Source organism: Halichoerus grypus, chromosome 4, assembly GCF_964656455.1.
Source record: "Halichoerus grypus chromosome 4, mHalGry1.hap1.1, whole genome shotgun sequence".
Lineage (NCBI taxonomy): Eukaryota > Metazoa > Chordata > Mammalia > Carnivora > Phocidae > Halichoerus > Halichoerus grypus.
Genome location: NC_135715.1, coordinates 136,911,147 through 136,929,099, shown reverse-complemented (window position 1 = coordinate 136,929,099; position 17,953 = coordinate 136,911,147). Strand labels below are relative to the sequence as shown.

The window sequence follows — 17,953 nt, the reverse complement described above, 5'->3', positions numbered from 1 at the left end:
TGTGAGGTAGCCCGACCCAGCTGTCTAGTATAGTAAATACTTGTGAGCCACTTTCCGGAACACTATGGAGCGTGTTATACAGAGTAGAGTTACAAATCTCACTGAATCTAAAAAGGTGTTTTGCATGACAGACATCTGGCATTTGAGGGCCAGTGATTCTAAATATTCTCTGCAGGGACACATGGAAATGAGTCCTATGGGAATGTCTTTGAACCTAATGGCAGAGAGAAAAATTGAACCTGGTCATGCCCAAATAAAAAACCTTACAAAGTGCATGAGGCTCAGTAAGTTTTACCATAAATCTTTTGGTATTAATGTTTGTTGTGTTAGAAGACTTTTATTTCTAATTCTATGATCGTTTAATGTCTGCTGGGAAAGTATGAAATTCTCACAATCATGAAGATAAAGCCACTGAATCCTCAGGGTTAGCTCACTATTTAGCGTTGGATGGTCAAAATCTAGAATGATGCTCAATATTATGAGAGATGCTGTCTTGCCAGACCTGCATTTACATTTAAATTTACTTATTTAAAACCCACCAAAAGGATTGAGGCAGCTGACAAATGCAGACATTCAGTACTTAACAATAGGTGAAAAAATTAAGGCAAAAGACAACTGGAAAGAAATTCATAAAATGAGGACAGAATTAAATCAGTGCACAAAATGGTGTACCAGATGTATATGTCAGCCTAGTATACCATCCACATAGTGAACACTGTCCGTGTGATGTACACATAGCTAATAACTGCAGCTTCAATCCAAACTTGGAAGATATAATTTATCACAAGTTGGTGACCTAGAAATATACCACACAGTCAAGGGAAATACAGTGTTTTTCTAGTACTGCAGTTGAAATAAAAAATTCTCTCTAGAGTTCATATTGCTCCACTGTATAAATCCATCCAAATGTCTCTCATTGTGCCTTGGATAAAATCTGAAGTCCTCTGGGAGTGCCCAGGTGGCTCAGTCAGTTGAGCGTCTGCCTTTGGCTCAGGTCAGGATCCCAGGGTCCCAGGATTGAGCCCCACAGAGTCCAGGATCGAGCCCCACATCTGGCTCCCTTCTCAGTGGGGAGTCTGCTTTTCCCTCTCTCTCTGCTCTTCCCCCTGCTCAGGTTCTCTCTCTCTCGCTCACTCTCTCTCTCAAATAAATAAATAAATCTTTAAAAAAAAAATCTGAAGTCCTCTGGTTTACAAGGCTCCTTATGACCTGGCCCTCGCTGGCCACTCAGAGTCCACTTGCTAAGTTTTCCGTGCTCACTGTACCCCAGGCACACAGGCCTCGGTTTTTCAGCTTGAAGCTCATTCCCTCCCCAGGGCCTTTGCCCCTGCTGACCCTATGCCTAAAGCACCTTCTTCCCCGTCTTTCTATGGCTGGCCTTAGCTCAAATGTCACATCTTCAGAAGAGCCACCCCCAGCCAGCCACCCCATCTATCTGGTCTCTCCATCTCATCGACCTATTTTAGTTTCTTTTTAGTACTTATAACTATCTGAAAATATTTATGTTTGCTGGTTTATTATTTATCTCCCCCACAAGAATGTAAAGCACAGGAGAGCAGGATCTTTTCTGTTTTGTTTACTCTTCTGTCTTTAGCATCTAGAATAATGGCTGGTATGTAGCAGGTACTCAATAAATATTTGGTCCATTAATTAGCTCATGGTTGAAGTGGTAGAAGTTTTCAGGCTTACCATTTTTGGAGAATTACCTTAGGTTCCAGGAGATTCTGGGGTGGTGGTTTGAATTTTTCCATAACTTTGGTTCCTTTTGTTGAACCAAAGCAGTTTAATATTAATTATGTAATAGGGTTGTTCTGTCCTGCCAATGTTGAAGTGGAAGTTGATTCAGTAAGGAAAAAAACTTGTGTAGTTGCCTGCTTCTTTGCAGATTAAGACCAACCACTGGTGTCGAGTCTTTCAATCAAACTCCGACTGTTTCTTTTTCCTTTGTTCTTTCTTATTTCAATTACAATTCTTCCATTACATTTTTCCACCTTCTCTTGGGAATTTCATTCAAAGAGACTAGGTAAGCCCTCCCGAATGGAGATTTATGTTGGGATAACTAATTTTTCATCTAACTTGGCTAAATTATTGTTTCACACCTGAGAGGTACAGCCAGCCACAGGAGGACAGGGATGGTGACAGGGAGAAAGAAAATCATTAGCAGAAATCCCACATACCAACACCCTCCTGTTCTTCTCCTCTCATGGTGAATGGGGATCTCTCCCGAACTGTTTCCAACTTAATCCTGGTTCTTGCCCACACATAATGTCAAGAGAACTCTCCAAAATCCTTTTGAAAGCCAACAGGTTGTAGGATCTGGAACTAGCAGGTACACAGGAATGTGTGATCTATTCTTCTGCCTCCAGGAAGGACCACCCAGAACCCAATTTATATAAATAATAGTTACCTATACTTTATAGCATCTAGGAAAGGACTTCCACTAGCTGAGAATACGCTCTAGTTCTCTGATTTCCTTTGAGAGGGAGTCCTCATTTTCTAACTGGATTTTTTTTTCCTGTTCTTCAGATTCCGGAGGAAGCCGACCCCCGATTTTGCCACCAGGAGGAAGAGCCACATCTGCCAAGCCTTTCTCTCCCCCAAGTGGCCCAGGGAGGTTTCCTGTGCCTTCTCCAGGCCACAGAAGTGGTCCCCCAGAGCCTCAGAGGAACCGAATGCCTCCCCCGAGGCCCGACGTGGGCTCAAAGCCTGATAGCATTCCCCCTCCAGTGCCTACTACGCCGAGACCCATTCAATCAAATCTGCACAACCGGGGGTCCCCACCAGTGCCTGGGGCCCCCAGGCAGCCCAGCCCTGGGCCGACCCCTCCCCCCTTCCCTGGAAACCGAGGTGCTGCTTTTGGAGGAGGCTCCGTCCGCCAGACACCCTCCAGCTCCTCCTTGCCCTTCTCCAACAGGCCTCCCCTGCCCCCGACCCCCAGCAGGGCCTTGGATGACAAACCCCCCCCTCCGCCTCCTCCAGTGGGCAACAGGCCCTCCATCCACAGGGAAGCGGTCCCACCGCCTCCCCCTCAGAACAGCAAGCCCCCGGTGCCTTCTACCCCAAGGCCTTCCTCCTCCTCACAGGCCCCACCTCCACCACCGCCACCAAGCAGGCCCGGCCCTCCCCACCTGCCTTCGGGTTCCAGTGGCACTGATGAAACCCCAAGACTCCCACAGAGGAATTTGTCCCTTACTTCGTCTACAACCCCCTTACCTTCACCAGGACGAACGGGCCCTCTTCCTCCCCCGCCCAATGAGAGACCCCCTCCTCCGGTGAGGGACCCACCAGGCAGATCAGGTATGTCACCACCCGGTATGATTTGTCTTCCTACAGCCCAGCCTGCCCAAGTGTCACTAATCATCATGTAAGTGAAGGGAGTCCAACACAAGCTTAAGTGAACTCTCAGACTGCTCTAATCTTTTAAGTGACACTCACCGTGTTTCACTTCATCCTGACCTTATGTGAGCCTCTGAGGAAAGTGGGATTGCTATTTCTGTCTGCGTTTTAGAGATGAGGAGACTGAGTAACTTTTTTTCTTTTTTTTAAGATTTTATTTATTTATTGGAGAGAGAGGGAGAGAGAGTATGAGCGAGCCAGGTGGGGAGGAGCAGAGGGAGAGGGAGAAGCAGGCTCCCCAGTGAGCAAGGAGCCCAATGTGGGACTTGATCCCAGGACCCCGGAATCATGACCTGAGCCGAAGGAAGATGTTTAACCCACTGAGCTACTCAGGTGCCCCGAGACTGAGTAACTTATAAAGTCAAATGATCACCAGCTAGTTAATAAGAAGAGGCTAGAACTTTCACCTCCCATTCTGAAATGTGCTCACCACTCTACTGCCCTGCCTTCCCTAATGTGAATTTCACCTGCCTTAATTGGGGAACTAAATTCCCATCTCCCGCAAGAGTGAACCATTATTCCAACAAGAAGGGTAGCTATTTAAGAGCTAATGAACTTTTCCTGTACTGCTCTTCATCTGTCAAGCTTTGAGGCCACTTCCCTGCTCATTAGACAAGTGTTAGAGTCCATTTTGCTGTTAACATCTTTGGCACAAAGATCCCTTGGAGAATCAGGTAAAGGTAGAGGCCTTTTGTTCATAAAAATGCTCATAAGCATAAACTCAAAATCTGCATGCTATTTCAGGGATTGAAGGCCCTTCTGAAGCTCATCTGTGCCCCACACCCCAGGTTGAGAAAGATGGATCTAAGGGAAGAACTTTGAGACTTTATGAAATGAAGTGAGGATTCCCTAGAGCTTGTACTCTCTCCTAATTATAATAGGTGCTTCTTATTTCACAGTGGTTATTGATGGGTTCAGTAGAACCATCTACGTTCTTAATTTAACCTTATTATTATATATAAGATGCCTGGAAATGGGGCATTTTTTTCTTTAGGAGAAGCTAACCTTTTGCCCTGTGACCTCAAGAACCTAATAAACACCACTCTTTTTTTCTTTTTTTAAGATTTTATTTATTTGCCAGAGAGAGAGAACACAAGCAAGGGGAGTGGCAGAGGGAGAAGCAGGCTCCTTGCTGAGCAGGGACCCTGACGTGGGGCTCAATTCCAGGACCCCGGGATCATGACCTGAGGTGAAGGCAGATGCTTAACCGACTGAGCCACCCAGGCGCCCCTAAACACCACTCTTTAAACCAATAGTCCTCAAAGATGACCATGGGCTAGAATCACCTGGAGAGCTTTAAAAACCGTGGTGCCTGGGTCCCTTCCCCAGGGTGTCTGGTTTCATTGCTCTGGGTTACAGACTGGGCATCAAGATATCTGGAGGCTCCCCAGTGATTATAATGTGCTGCAAAGTTTGAGAACCACTACTTCAAACCACTCTGCCTCAGACAGTAGGCTACAAATATAAAAAGCTAGTACTAATCCCTTCAATCCAATCCCTATACATCATAGCATCTCATTAAGTATTCTTCAAAGAACAAATGAGAACAGATAGATGAATGAAATGCAGTGTTTTCTTCTTCTCCAACAGCTATGGGTTTTCCCCCAAAGTGACTGAGGAGCTGTTTGCATGGCTCTACCAAATGGACAAATCAACAGATTAAATCTTCCCCAAAATAGGATAGACTGTGACATATAGTTGTAACATTAATTATTTCTTTCGATTACATAAGTCATGCCTGTTTATTATGGGAAATACAGAAAAGTATAAAGAAAACAAAAATGATCTATAATCCTACCACTACCCAGAAATAATCATTAATAACATTTTTTATTATCCTTTCAGTCTTTCTAAAATGTATGTTTTGAGAGGGTGCCTGGCTGGCTCAGTCAGTACAGCATGCCACTCCTGATCTTGGGGTCATGAGGTCAAGCCCCACACTGGGCATAGAGCTCACTTTTAAAAAAAAAAGAGGGGCGCCTGGGTGGCTCAGTTGGTTAAGCGACTGCCTTCGGCTCAGGTCATGATCCTGGAGTCCCGGGATCGAGCCCCGCATCAGGCTCCCTGCTCAGCGGGGGGTCTGCTTATCCCTCTGACCCTCTTCCCTCTCGTGCTCTGTCTCTCATTCTCTCTCTCTCAAATAAATAAATAAAATCTTTAAAAAAATAAAAAATAAAAAAAAGAAAGAAAAGAAAAAAATAAGTAAAACTTGTGTGTGTATTTATATATACACATATATATGTAAACATATATATATGTATGTTTACAAAATCAGTATCATAGTATACATACTGTTTGGTTATTTGCTTTTTATTTACCAATCTCATTAACATCTTCTGATAGGATTTTAAACTATTCTTGTATAGCCTGACTTCTAATGGCTGCATAATATTAGATGCTACAAATTTACCTTCATTTAATCATTTGAACCATCTCTAGATTGTTGCTGTTATAGATAATGCAGGGAATATATTCTCATAGCTATACATTTTTGCACATTTCTATGTATTTCCTTTGGATTAATTCCCCAAAATGGAATATTTTGGTGAGCAGGTATGCATCGTAATTTATAAATTTCATAGGTACTTCCAAATTGACCTCTAGAAAATTCCTACCAACTTACATTCCCACAAGGATCCTATGAGAGGTCATCAAGGGCCATCTGTATTTTGAGAGGTGGCTTGGCTTCATTGTTAGGGGTGTGGGCTTTAGAATTTGACATATTTGGAGTCTTGACAAAACATGACTTGAGGTTCTTAACCTTCCAATACCAGAGCCTCTCCTGTGTCCCTACACCTCTCGGGGTTGCTGTAAGAATTAAGCGAGAGAAGTATGTGTAGTGGTTATCTTAATTCCTAGCATGTAACAGCATTCAATAAATGATGGTTTATTAGTAGTATTACAAGAAATTGAAATTTGAGGGTGCCTGGGTAGCTCAGTCAGTTCAGTATCTGACTCTTGCTTTCAGCTTAGGTCGTGACCTCAGGCTTGTGAGATTGAGCCCCGAGTTGGGCTCCGTGCTCAGCAGGGGAATCTGCTTGAGATTCTCCCTCTCCCTTTGCCCCTCACCCTCACCCCACCCCCTGTTCGCTCACTCTCTCTCTCTCAAAAAAAAAAAAAAAAAAAAAGTGTAATCTGCTTTCTTATCTATTATACTTGCCTAGGTTTGGAGCAGGGGTCCTGGAAGGTTCGAGGGTTAGGAACATGAACGTTTACTTTAAGAGAGACAGAGAAAGGGAGAGATCAAGTCGGTCAAGTTACAGAGTACCAGGCCCCATAATATTGGAAGTCTAGTTTGCATTTAGTGACAGCTATGTAGTGGTAGTACCAGTGAAGTTAACCCACAGCATGTAAGACACTTTCCCCCCAGTAAATCAGCTTCTCCTGACTGGGACCCCAGCAATGGCAAACAGATGGGGCAATAAATAAATCCTACCAGGAGAAGCACTGAAGACTCCTTGAGAGACCAACCGGGGCTGGGCATGCCTCTCACCTCCATCAAGTGTTTGGGCCAAGGCTTCCAGGCAGGGATATCTGCAATGGGTGGGTTGTTCAGTTTAAGGTCCTTTAGGTGGATTCTGAGTCTGTAGTTAATAAAAGACATATTTATAGTACCATAAGATGTTGTATTTACATAAAATGTCAGCATCTTGCAAGAGAAGCACACTGCTGAAGACCAGGAATAATTACTAAGGCCATTTTGATTTGCATGGGAACACTCAAGTTCTTTTTCTTTTTTTTTTTTAATTTATCATAACCCAAATAGCCTCTGAATTTGGAAGATGGGACAAGGAAGATAGGTTTCTTTTGTATTATCAAAAAGAATTTATTTTTTAGGAACTTAAAAATTTGATTATACCATACCACTGCGTTTTTTAAAAAGGGTTTCAAAGACTTAAATAGTACTTTTTATTTGCTTTTTAGCTACGTATTCCTGGCAAGAGTGTTGTGAGATGACTATCTGGTGCTCTTCTGTATATAGAGACTTTAGTTCCACGTGGTAACCAGCTTGCTCAGGGTCAGGATTCTGCACCAGCATGCACAGCCACACACGCTAATCGGCCTCCCCAAAGAGGAAGAACCAAAAAGGAACTCCTGCCAATCTCGGCATGATTGATATTTGGTTTCCTGATGCCACTTCTGCCCAGAAACAGATCGTATGCGTCACGGAAGCATGCTTGTGTAATTAGCAATACTGCTGTGCACTTAAAGAGCCTAGTCCCTCTGAAGACCTAAAATAACTTCATAACTAGCTTATTCTTTTTTTCAAATGGTATTTATTTCATAAGTATCCTGTCACAGTAATTAGTTCAGTAGCTAATTAAAAGGATTATAAAATGTTTTTTAAAAGATACAGTTGTCAGTATAAACAGATTATCACCTGTTCTCAACCTAACTGAATCATCTCTAATCTCAGTACTGACTCAAAGCCAAAACAGCCATTTAGCTATCAATATCAACATGTGTACATATGTGCAGTTCTGTGTTTATATGTGCTTACTCCTTGCTTGGCTAAATCTCCTAGAAAGTTTCCACTATTTCTCCGTAAGTTCTAATTATAGGGCATGCATCCAGCAGGTACTCAGTAACTGCACATTGACAGTGACATGATAATAGTAATGCAAGATGTAAGATACTGCACTAAATGTTGTCCTTTTTTTTGTCCCAGGCCCTCTCCCACCACCCCCTCCAATAAGCAGAAATGGCAGCACATCTCGGGCCCTGCCTGCCACCCCCCAGTTGCCGTCCAGGAGTGGAGTAGATAATCCCAGGAGTGGACCCAGGCCTCCTCTTCCTCCCGACAGGCCTAGTGCTGGAGCACCTCCCCCTCCTCCACCATCAACATCAATTAGAAATGGCTTCCAAGACTCTTCAGGTGAAGGTGAGGTGGGGGTCCCTCCTCTGGGGGAGGGACCTTGGAAACATTTACAGGCTACAGGGCAACCACTGAGTGGTAAATTTGTGTGTGTTGTGTGTTTGCATTAATATTTCTTGTTTCTATGAACCTCATTGTTATCACACTGCTCTACTCTAAGTATCTAACCATTAGAGACCACCATGATTTCAAATTAAAAGTAGTAATCCTCCCTCCTCCCCTTCTCAAAAAGGCTGATCGTTTTCCTCTCTCTCTGTTGGAGTCTCATTTTGGTTAACTTTCTAGAAGATCCCAGAACTCTAAAAAAATGCCATTTTTGTCATTTATCCTCTTATTACCTACCTTACCTGCCTTTCTTAACAGTTTGCTGGGGCAAGAGGCCCAATGGTCTGCAGGTATTAAGCGGCTTCCCTCTGCCTTTGTTATGAGAGGGTCGCAGTTATTCATGGGCCCACCGGTGGGAAGAAAGGGATCTCAGACTTTAGCCCCCAGCTCCTGGGGGGGGACTGGCTGCGTCCTAATCACGCTAGTTAAAGTCACTTGGATCTGTCTTTGCTTTGATTTGCAGACCAGCGTATTTCACTGATGCGCCGATCAGTGACATTTGTTGCATTTCTGGGTTTTCTCTAAAATTCTAGGCATAAAACTAGAAGTGATCTCTGCAGCTCTCTCTGTCCTTTCACTATGTAAGTCTTCGTAGCAGATTGTTACCGAAGATGCTGTTTGTTTCTCTCCCTCAGATGAGTGGGAAAGCAGGTTCTACTTCCATCCGATTTCTGATTTGCCACCTCCAGACCCATACGTACCAACGGCCAAAAGTTATCCCAGTAAACTGGCGAGAAGTGAAACCCGGAGTGAGTACTTCTGCAGGGCTTTGGGTGGCTTCCTACTTGAACGGCCTGGGTTATATACAGCTGAGGGCTGCCTGGAGCGGGGCAGAGAACCCCACATGGAGCCGTCTAAATTCTGGTAAACTCCCCTTCCACAGGTGATGGGGAAAACGGACATACCCAGAACGCATATGAGAAACGATAATTTTAATGTGTCATTATGAGCTCAACATAACTTTGGTTTGCTAATTGGTTAAATTGTATTGCTTTGCTTGTTTGGACAGCCTTCCACATTTTGGTCTTCCTAAGATAGAACAAATATCTTCTATTCCTACTAGTTTTGAGACTAATCAAATTGTCTTAATAATTATAACAAAAACTCACTGTAACTGCCTTGATATTTTAGATATATTATGATTAGGGGCACCTGGCTGGGTCAGTCAGTGGAGCATGCGACTCTAGATCTTGGGGTTGTGAGTTTGAGCCCCATGTAGAGTGTAGACATAACTTAAAAAAATAAAATATTAAAATAATAATAATAAAGTAATAAAATAAATATGATTATAGCTTTTAGAGCATTATGTGAAAATTTTAAATATACCCATAATCTGTCCATAAAATCTCCACATAGCATACATATATTTTCATTTTACCAGGTTCTCTGCTCATTTTTAATCCATATAATTCTGATTGATTTATCATTATAAGTATAGAGTGCAGTTTCTTGGTGGTGGGGTTTACATAACTTTGCTTAGTAAAATACTTTCCCATTTTATCACATGGTTTTTATTTTATAGCATCCCATCAAGTCGACATACAATAATTTAGTTTACCATCATTGGACATTTAGATTGTTTCTGGGTTTTGCTAAAATATATATGCAGTCATAAAGAGGTGAATCTATTCTATTGAAACAAAAATGTGAACAAGAAGAAGAAATAGAGAAACTGTAATTTCGCGACAATAAGTGGTTACAACAAAGAATCGGCATGAAACATACATAGATCAGTGATGAGGCTCAGACTTGTAACTGCTTTAGATGTAGAACCAAATTCCCAAACAGAAATGTGTGGAGAAAAAGCATTTGAGCATTTCAGATAACTGCCACAGCATCCCTAGCCTTGTCCTCACTCCTTAGGCAGAGCTCCTGACACATACGCAGAGCCTGCTGACTCTTTAGCACACAGTTCTTAAATCATTTTTGGTTGGATGTTTCCCAGCCATAGAACAGATTCATAGCTGCTTAAGTTAAGGTTGTTAGAAGCAAAATCAGTGGCTTCAGGGAGATGAGATAGGTGGTAGTCTCAGGTCAAAGAGACAGGGACAGGATTGTGCTTTGTCTCACAGCACAGGACAACACAGGAGTTTCTGTTGGGTTGTGAAGAACAGGTCAAATTGTGCTCTGTGCCACTGCTGAAGAATTCCAAGCATTAGAAGATGCTTTAAGAAAATGTCCATGAACAAATGCCAGAAGTAAACAGAATACTGCTGCTTGAAAGGAAAAGTTTAATTACTAGAAAAACTCATTTATGTAGAATACTCCATTCCTAGATGATGCCTAATTTAAAAAAGGTATAACTATAATAAAACTATACAAGAGTGAAAAATAAGTCTTCACATGGGACAGATTTCTTTGAGAGGGGTGTGTGTGTGTGTGTGTGTGTGTGTGTGTGTGATGAAGAGAGGCTTCTATCTCATAAGAGCCTGTTTCTCTTGGGGCACTAACAAATGAATTCACTTTAAGGAGTTGTTTGTATAGACTCTAAATATTTTTCCTGGTTTCTTGTAAGCATTCTTAATCTCCCTGAAGTGCTCTTTGTATATTTAAGTCAGTAACAGAACCATCCCCCCTCCTCTAAATTCTTAATTTCATAGCTGAACACATTCCCTTCCCCACCCTGCTGTCTCTAAGACTAAAGGTGACTCGAGGACTGGAACTGTCCTGCTCACTACTGCATCTTCCTCACGTGGCCCCAAACTGAAATGTAGTAGGCATTTAAAAATATTTCTTAAACTGATGAATTAATGTCCACTGCGCCCAAAAATGTTTTTGTAGATTTGCTTTAAATATTTCTAGCGTTCTGTGTGCTTAATGGATCATCTCTGGATCATCTCTGTAACAAAACTGAAGTACTATCGTGTGGTTTTGCTCTGCTCCTGTAGCTGCCTTGGCCTCTAAGTGGGGCACCAGCCTGGCAGGGCCTCCAGGCAGCCCTGAGCCGTGCCATCTAACTGCAGCTCTGCAGGCCAGCCCACGTGGCGCCAGCTGCTGACAGTACGTCAGCGGATGGTCAAGGCTCCACAGCAGATGACTGCTTTCCAGCCAGATGTGTCTTTCCTCAGGTGTGGGCCCAAGAAAAGACATGGTTGGGGTGGCAAAAGGAAGAGGCAAGGTAACGGGCCGCCAGTGTCTTCCTCTACCTCCTCCCCTGCTAGATCTGCTCACAGCATCTGAGCACCCGGCTTCATGCCTAAAACCTGTTGGGTCCTCAAAAAAATGTACGTGGGACAAATGAATTTCAAAAACTGTGAATGGATTTTAAACCCAGTACTCATACCCATGAATATGCGTAGTTTTTAAAAGAACACTATCAACAGGGTGAAGAGGCAACCCACGAAATGGGATAAAATATTTGCAAATTATATATCTGGTCAAAAGGTAAAATCCAGAATATATAAAGAATGCCTATGATTCAACCACAAAAACCCAATTTTTAAAATGGGTTAAATACTTGCATAGACATTTCTCTGAGGAAAATACCCCTATTGCCAAAAAAGCACATGAAAAGGTGCTTGATATCACTAAGCATTAAGGGAATACACATAGCACTACAGTGAAATACAACTTCACAGCCATTAGGATAGCTACTATCAAAAAAAGCATTGTTTAGACATTAGAAGATACCTAAATGTCCAACAAAAGGGAATTGATTAGATAAATATAGTATACCTATATAACAGAATGTAATGTGTCCTTTATAATTATATGTATAAATAGTAACGGCTCTGAAAAATGTTCAGACCGGCTATATATGATCCTATTTGGGGAAGAAAAAAGGGAGCTGTTTATATATAGAAAATAAAAGGAAAGTGTTTACATCATGTTATTGGTTACCTCTGAGTGGGTTTTTGTTTTGTTTTAGCTCATCCGTATTTTCTAAATCTATAATAAACATGTACTACGTTTGTGGTAAGAAGAAAAGTAATTTTTTTTTAAATTTTCTTAACTTTGTGCAAGTACTCAGGAGCCAATGGTGGGTCATCCCTCTCTAGAAATGTTCAGTCAGATCCTTACTTGCTTCCCTTCACTTCTTACTTATCCTGTTCTTTATAGCCTTGGTCATAGAGGGTGACGTGGTGGGTACTTTTGCGACCATCCTTTAGTTTGTACAGTGAGATCATAAGCTTTCTAACCAAAATTTATATTTTGTCTATTTTTTCACCAAGGTGGATCCAACCGAAGAGAAAGGGGTGCCCCACCACTTCCTCCCATCCCAAGGTGATCTTTGCCTGCTCTTCTCCACCCGAGCCCAAGAGCTCCTTCTGTTGTTGCTCTCCGAGGGTTGCAAACCCTCCTCCCCTTGTCTCCCCTTGTCCCCTTCATACTGGCAGTAGGGAAGAAGGGAGGGTGACGTGGGAATATGTGTGTGTTGGGGGTGGGGGTGGGAATGCAGTAAAGAAATGCACCTAGCTTTTTATATTGTGTATATTCTCAAAGCTCTTGCTTGCTTCAGCTACAGCCCGCCAGTGTTGGCTGCTTAGGGGTCAGGAGGCTTTTGTGGCAAGGTGGCAGAAATGCATTGTGTCTTAGCTTTCAACCAGCCAAGTTCAAACATTCACAGCTAATTTGCTACAGACTGTAATATTAAAGTCCCTGAGAGCTATTTGCTTCCATGCCTTTTTTGCATGCTTGGCTTTCTGTCTGATTCCAGGAACCACCTAAGCAAGTTGCTGCATTCAGGGCTCACATAAAATTTTTCAATTACAGGATGTCCAATCTTTGGCAATCTGAGACAAGTTCTAGGATAGAGCTGTCCAACAGAAATACAATGTGAGCCACATATAGTTTTTGAATTTCTAGTAGCTATGTTAAAAAAGGAAAATAGGTGAAATTAATTTTAATATATTTTATTTAACCCTAATACCCAAATTATTATCATTTCAACCTGTAATCAGTATAACAATTATTAATGAGATATTTCACATTCTGTTTTGGTACTAAGTCTTCAAAATCCAGTGTGTATCCTACATTGAGAGCACATCCCCATTCAGGCTAGTCACATCTTAAGTGCTCGACAGCCCCGTGTGGCCGGTGGCTACTGTTTTGGACAGCACAGGTCTAGAAGCTGCAGGCTAGTGCAAAAACCTCTTGTTTCAAAAACAAAAAAGGCAAGTTGAGCTTGAGCAATTCAAAAAGTAACTAAAAATAAAGTTAGGACCTAACACCTTGTTCGGCAGACAGCTTGACCTTAGATTTTCCTCCCTTATTTCCCGTCTTTCCTTAATGTATGTATCCAAGTGTTGCTTCACAATACCAAGGTCAGAAATTGATCTAACAGGGTTTACAGTCACATGGAATAAAGCCATTAGAAAGAAACTGAAAGCCAGCTGGGGCTTGGGGCCTCAGAGCCAGCTGCCTTGAGTTCACCTGTCCATTGGACCCCTGCCTTACACTTCATTCTTCTGCCGCCCAGCATGCATCTCCACGCCAGGGAGGCTCGTAGGCTCTGTAGCTGTGGGGGAAAGTCAGGAAAAGGTAGCCAGTTGGAAACGTGGAGGAAGGAAGCAGGTTTGAGTTGATGGGCAAACTGTAAAAGTCTAAATCTTGATGTGTATGGGGTTGAGAGAGATTGCTACTACAAATTGAAGAGAATTTGTCTTGACTGTATCTGGGAGAATCACTTGCCTTGGATCTATGCAAATAAAGCTCCGTGAAAGGACCATAGGGATGAGCCAGGCTTGCCCTTTTTTTCTATTATTTTGTTTACAAAACTTTACTGGGACTTTTAAATCTAGCTATAGATTTGGAAAAAAAAAATATTTCCATTTAGATGTTTTATATGGTTGATTATGTTTAAAATTACCGTTACTTATTTTTTAAAAGCACACAACTACATATGTATATGTATACCTAAACTTTGTATTATGGTCTCAGTGTATTGTTCATGTATTACTGGGAGATGCTAACAAGAAATCAATCCAAAGAAAAATTTGAAAGAAGCATTCCTATTTATAGAATAAATAATTGTTTCATTTATATAAAAGCAAAAGAACTTAGAGTTCTAATAAATGGGATATCTAATAAATTATGAAGTGGCCCATTTGAATATATTGTATTTTTATAACTTTCCTTGCCAAAGTCCTGGGCTTAGTATGTTAGAGAACTTGGTTTTTCCCCCCATCTCCTCTGCCATTCATCTGTCTTTCATATAGTCATTTGGGGCTCTTCGCCCAAAGGGACTCAAGAAATATAAAGGTGTAACAAACTTGGCTAAGTATTTCCAAAAAGAATTTTTCAGGTAGTATAGCAGCATCATTTTATTTGGGATTCTTTGATCAGGTATGAACAGTTGATACAAATCCCTATGATAAAGCCTAATGAGCCACTTCAGAAAAAGTGGAAATCTGGCCTTACTAGCAAATATGGCAGAGAAGTCCGATCCAAAGAATTTTGGGTCTGAATTTTGTGAGGGCTAGTAATCATGGCCAGTTTCCTTGTATATCCCAACTGTGTAGGTACCATCCTAAGGTCTGAAACACAGTCACAGCTCAAAGTTGCTGTTCATCCAGGAGAGAGAAGTTTTAGAATGTATTTAAGTCAATGTTTCATTAATACACCTATACCCTTTCTTTGAAAGTTGTCAACCTAATTGCATCCAAAACTGAACAATTTCTATGCTAAAATCTTCAACTATGGCAAATCACAAAAATGAATATTTTCTCCCTAAAATCAGGGCTTACATTTGGGGTTTTTTTCCATAATATTTCCAGATAAATGTATTCCAGATGCAATACAGTATTTTAACATTCATATATCATTTTATATTGAAATGTATTACAGTATTAAAATTCAGTGTTCAGTATTTATTTCACTATGCATTTTATTTAGTAGAAGCTGAGAGAAATGTTTAATCCAATGGTGCCTTACTTTGTGATTTGAAAGAAATCGACTTTTTATGTCTAAGTAGCAGATTATTTGCATATTTGTAAAAACAGGCCTTTATATTTTAACTTGTAATACCAATTTTGTTATTTTAGTAGCAGAAATGGGATGATTGTTAAAGCACCCAACATTTTTTGGCATGAAATTAATTTTTCCCTGTTTGTAGTCAGGGACAGTAAAGGAAAACAAATGTTTTTCATACCACTGCACGATGTAAACATGCACACTTTGGAATCTATGTCATCAGGACAGTTTAAATGGTGGGGTAGAGACTACCCTAGACATCTGTGTCTTTGTGAGTTAGCCAGACAATGAATAAAAGCAGAATGACAAGAGTGTCAACTGGTGGTTTTTATTTAAGTATTGTCTATATAAATGCAAATGAAAAGGCAACTGTCTGTTTTCTGTGTTCTACTCTGGTAAAGAAAGACAAGTCCAGAGCAAAGAAAAACAGGAGGGGGAGGTAGCATCAGTCCCTAGTGCAGGTTCCACACACCCACTTTCTAATCCCTTGTTTGTTTTTCCTGAGAACTTGCATCCTAAGTCAGAGTCTGCTGTCTGTTTACTTGAGGCAGATGCTTCTACTCTAAGGTAAAGACGGATGGTGGGAACAACGGGCAAGAAAACTACCAGGACTAGCACTGACACTGATAAACACAGGAAAGGCCAATGGGAATTTAGGAGGCTTGATAATTTTTTAAATTATCTGCTGTGTACTCGCACATGTGTACATATCTTAATACAAGCATAATGGTTAAGAGATTAGGAAGACCTGCCTCCATCTCTTACTTGCAAGTTGCAAACTTCTCTGAGCCTCAGCTTCCTTATCCACAAGGTAAGTTAACTGTCTCACAACATTAACAAGTACATTAAATGGGATAATGCAACATATGGCCAACAGACACATGAAAAAATGCTCAACTTCACTCGGCATCAGGGAAATGCACATCAAAACCACAATGAGATACCACCTCACACCGGTCAGAATGGCTAAAATTAACAACACAGGAAACGACAGATGTTGGCGAGGATGCGGAGAAAGGGGAACCCTCCTACACTTTTGGTGGGAATGCAAACTGGTGCAGCCACTCTGAAAAACAGTATGGAGGTTCCTCAAGAAGTTGAACATAGAGCTACCCTACGGCCCAGCAATTGCACTACTGGGTATTTACCCCAAAGATATAAACGTAGTGATCCGAAGGGACACCTGCACCCCAATGTTTCTAGCAGCAATGTCCACAATAGCCAAACTATGGAAAAAGCCCAGATGTCCATCGACAGATGAATGGATAAAGAAGATATGGTATATATATATATATATATATATATATATATATACACAATGGAATATTACTCAGCCAAAAAAAAAAAAGAAATCTTGCCATTTGCAACAATGTGGGTAGAACTAGAGGGTATTATGCTAAGCGAAATAAGTCAATCAGAGAAAGACAATTATCACATGCTCTCACTCATATGATCATAGGGGAAGGGAGGGAAAAATAAGACCAAATCGAGAGGGAGACAAACCATAAGAGACTCTTAATCATAGGAAACAAACTGAGGGTTGCTGGAGGGGAGAGGGTGGAGGGATGGGGTAACTGGGTGATGGGCATTAAGGAGGGCACGTGATATAAGGAGCCCTGGGCGTTATATAAGATTGATGCATCACTGACCTCTACCTCTGAAGTTAATAATACACTATATGTTAACTGAATTTAAATTTTTAAAAAATGAGATCATGCACTCAGTATGTTGACTTACTCTAGTACTCAGTAAGTGGTAGCCAATCTGAGTAAAAATAGGAAACAAGTATTTATCTAATGATCCCAGATTAACTGGAGCCAAACTGACTGGAAGGAAATTTCCTAGTGTACTTTTAGAAGAAAGAAGCAACAGCAGGCTGACTATCCCTAACAGAAATGCAAAGCTGAAGTGGAGGGGGGGTGGGGATGGGGTGGCTGGGTGATGGACACTGGGGAGGGTATGTGCTATGGTGAGCGCTGTGAATTGTGTAAGACTGATGAATCACAGACCTGGACCCCTGAAACAAATAATATATGTTAATAAAAAAAATAATAAATACAAAGCAACCTCCACACAAAGGTCAACTCACATGATGTCAGTCCCTTATACCTGGCAGGCCTGGAAAATGAAAATTCATGCTGCTTTAGTCATCAGGGAAATTATTAGATTCCATTTGAAATCACAGAAAGTAAGACCTGGAAAGAACCTTCCATATAGGGCAGCTAATAATTGTTGCTTTGGCACAATGGTACAAATCAGAGCAAACTGGGCTGTGTGGTCACCCCACTTGCAGGTCATCTAGCCCCACTTCCTGGTCTGACAGACGAGTAATGTAAGACCCCAAATCACATAGCACTGACGAACAAGCAGCATGGCTGGTCACCTCACCACGCTCCCTTCCTGACAATCCTTTCCACCTCTAGCACAAGTCTCAGCTTCATGTGTTTTTCCCATCTGCTGGAAAGAAAAGGCCAAATGACATGTCCCAGAGTCAGAGGACAAGCCCAGGACACCTGGATCTGAATCCTAGCTCTGCCACCACACGGTGTTTAAGCTCTCTGGGCTCTAGCTGCCTCAACTGCAAAATGGTTACAAAACTTAAATAAATATACAAAACATCAGGCAAAATAACGGGCATAGGTCAGGTGCTCGGTGAAAGTTCGT

At 41.6% G+C, this 17,953-nt stretch overlaps 1 protein-coding gene across 6 annotated transcripts in view; it reads left to right on the top strand.

Moving 5' to 3' along the window:
* The window catches only part of WIPF1 (WAS/WASL interacting protein family member 1), a 118,260-nt gene extending 102,653 nt beyond the window's left edge, over positions 1-15,607 (top strand). For all 6 annotated transcript variants that reach the window (XM_036075782.2, XM_036075781.2, XM_078071011.1 and 3 more), the window contains 4 exons: positions 2,527-3,297; positions 8,066-8,278; positions 9,013-9,126; positions 12,550-15,607. In XM_036075782.2, the coding sequence (XP_035931675.2) occupies positions 2,527-3,297; positions 8,066-8,278; positions 9,013-9,126; positions 12,550-12,605 (1,154 nt within the window). In that variant the 3' untranslated portion in view covers positions 12,606-15,607. The remainder of the gene's footprint in view (positions 1-2,526; positions 3,298-8,065; positions 8,279-9,012; positions 9,127-12,549) is intronic.
* Positions 15,608-17,953: the final 2,346 nt, after the last annotated feature.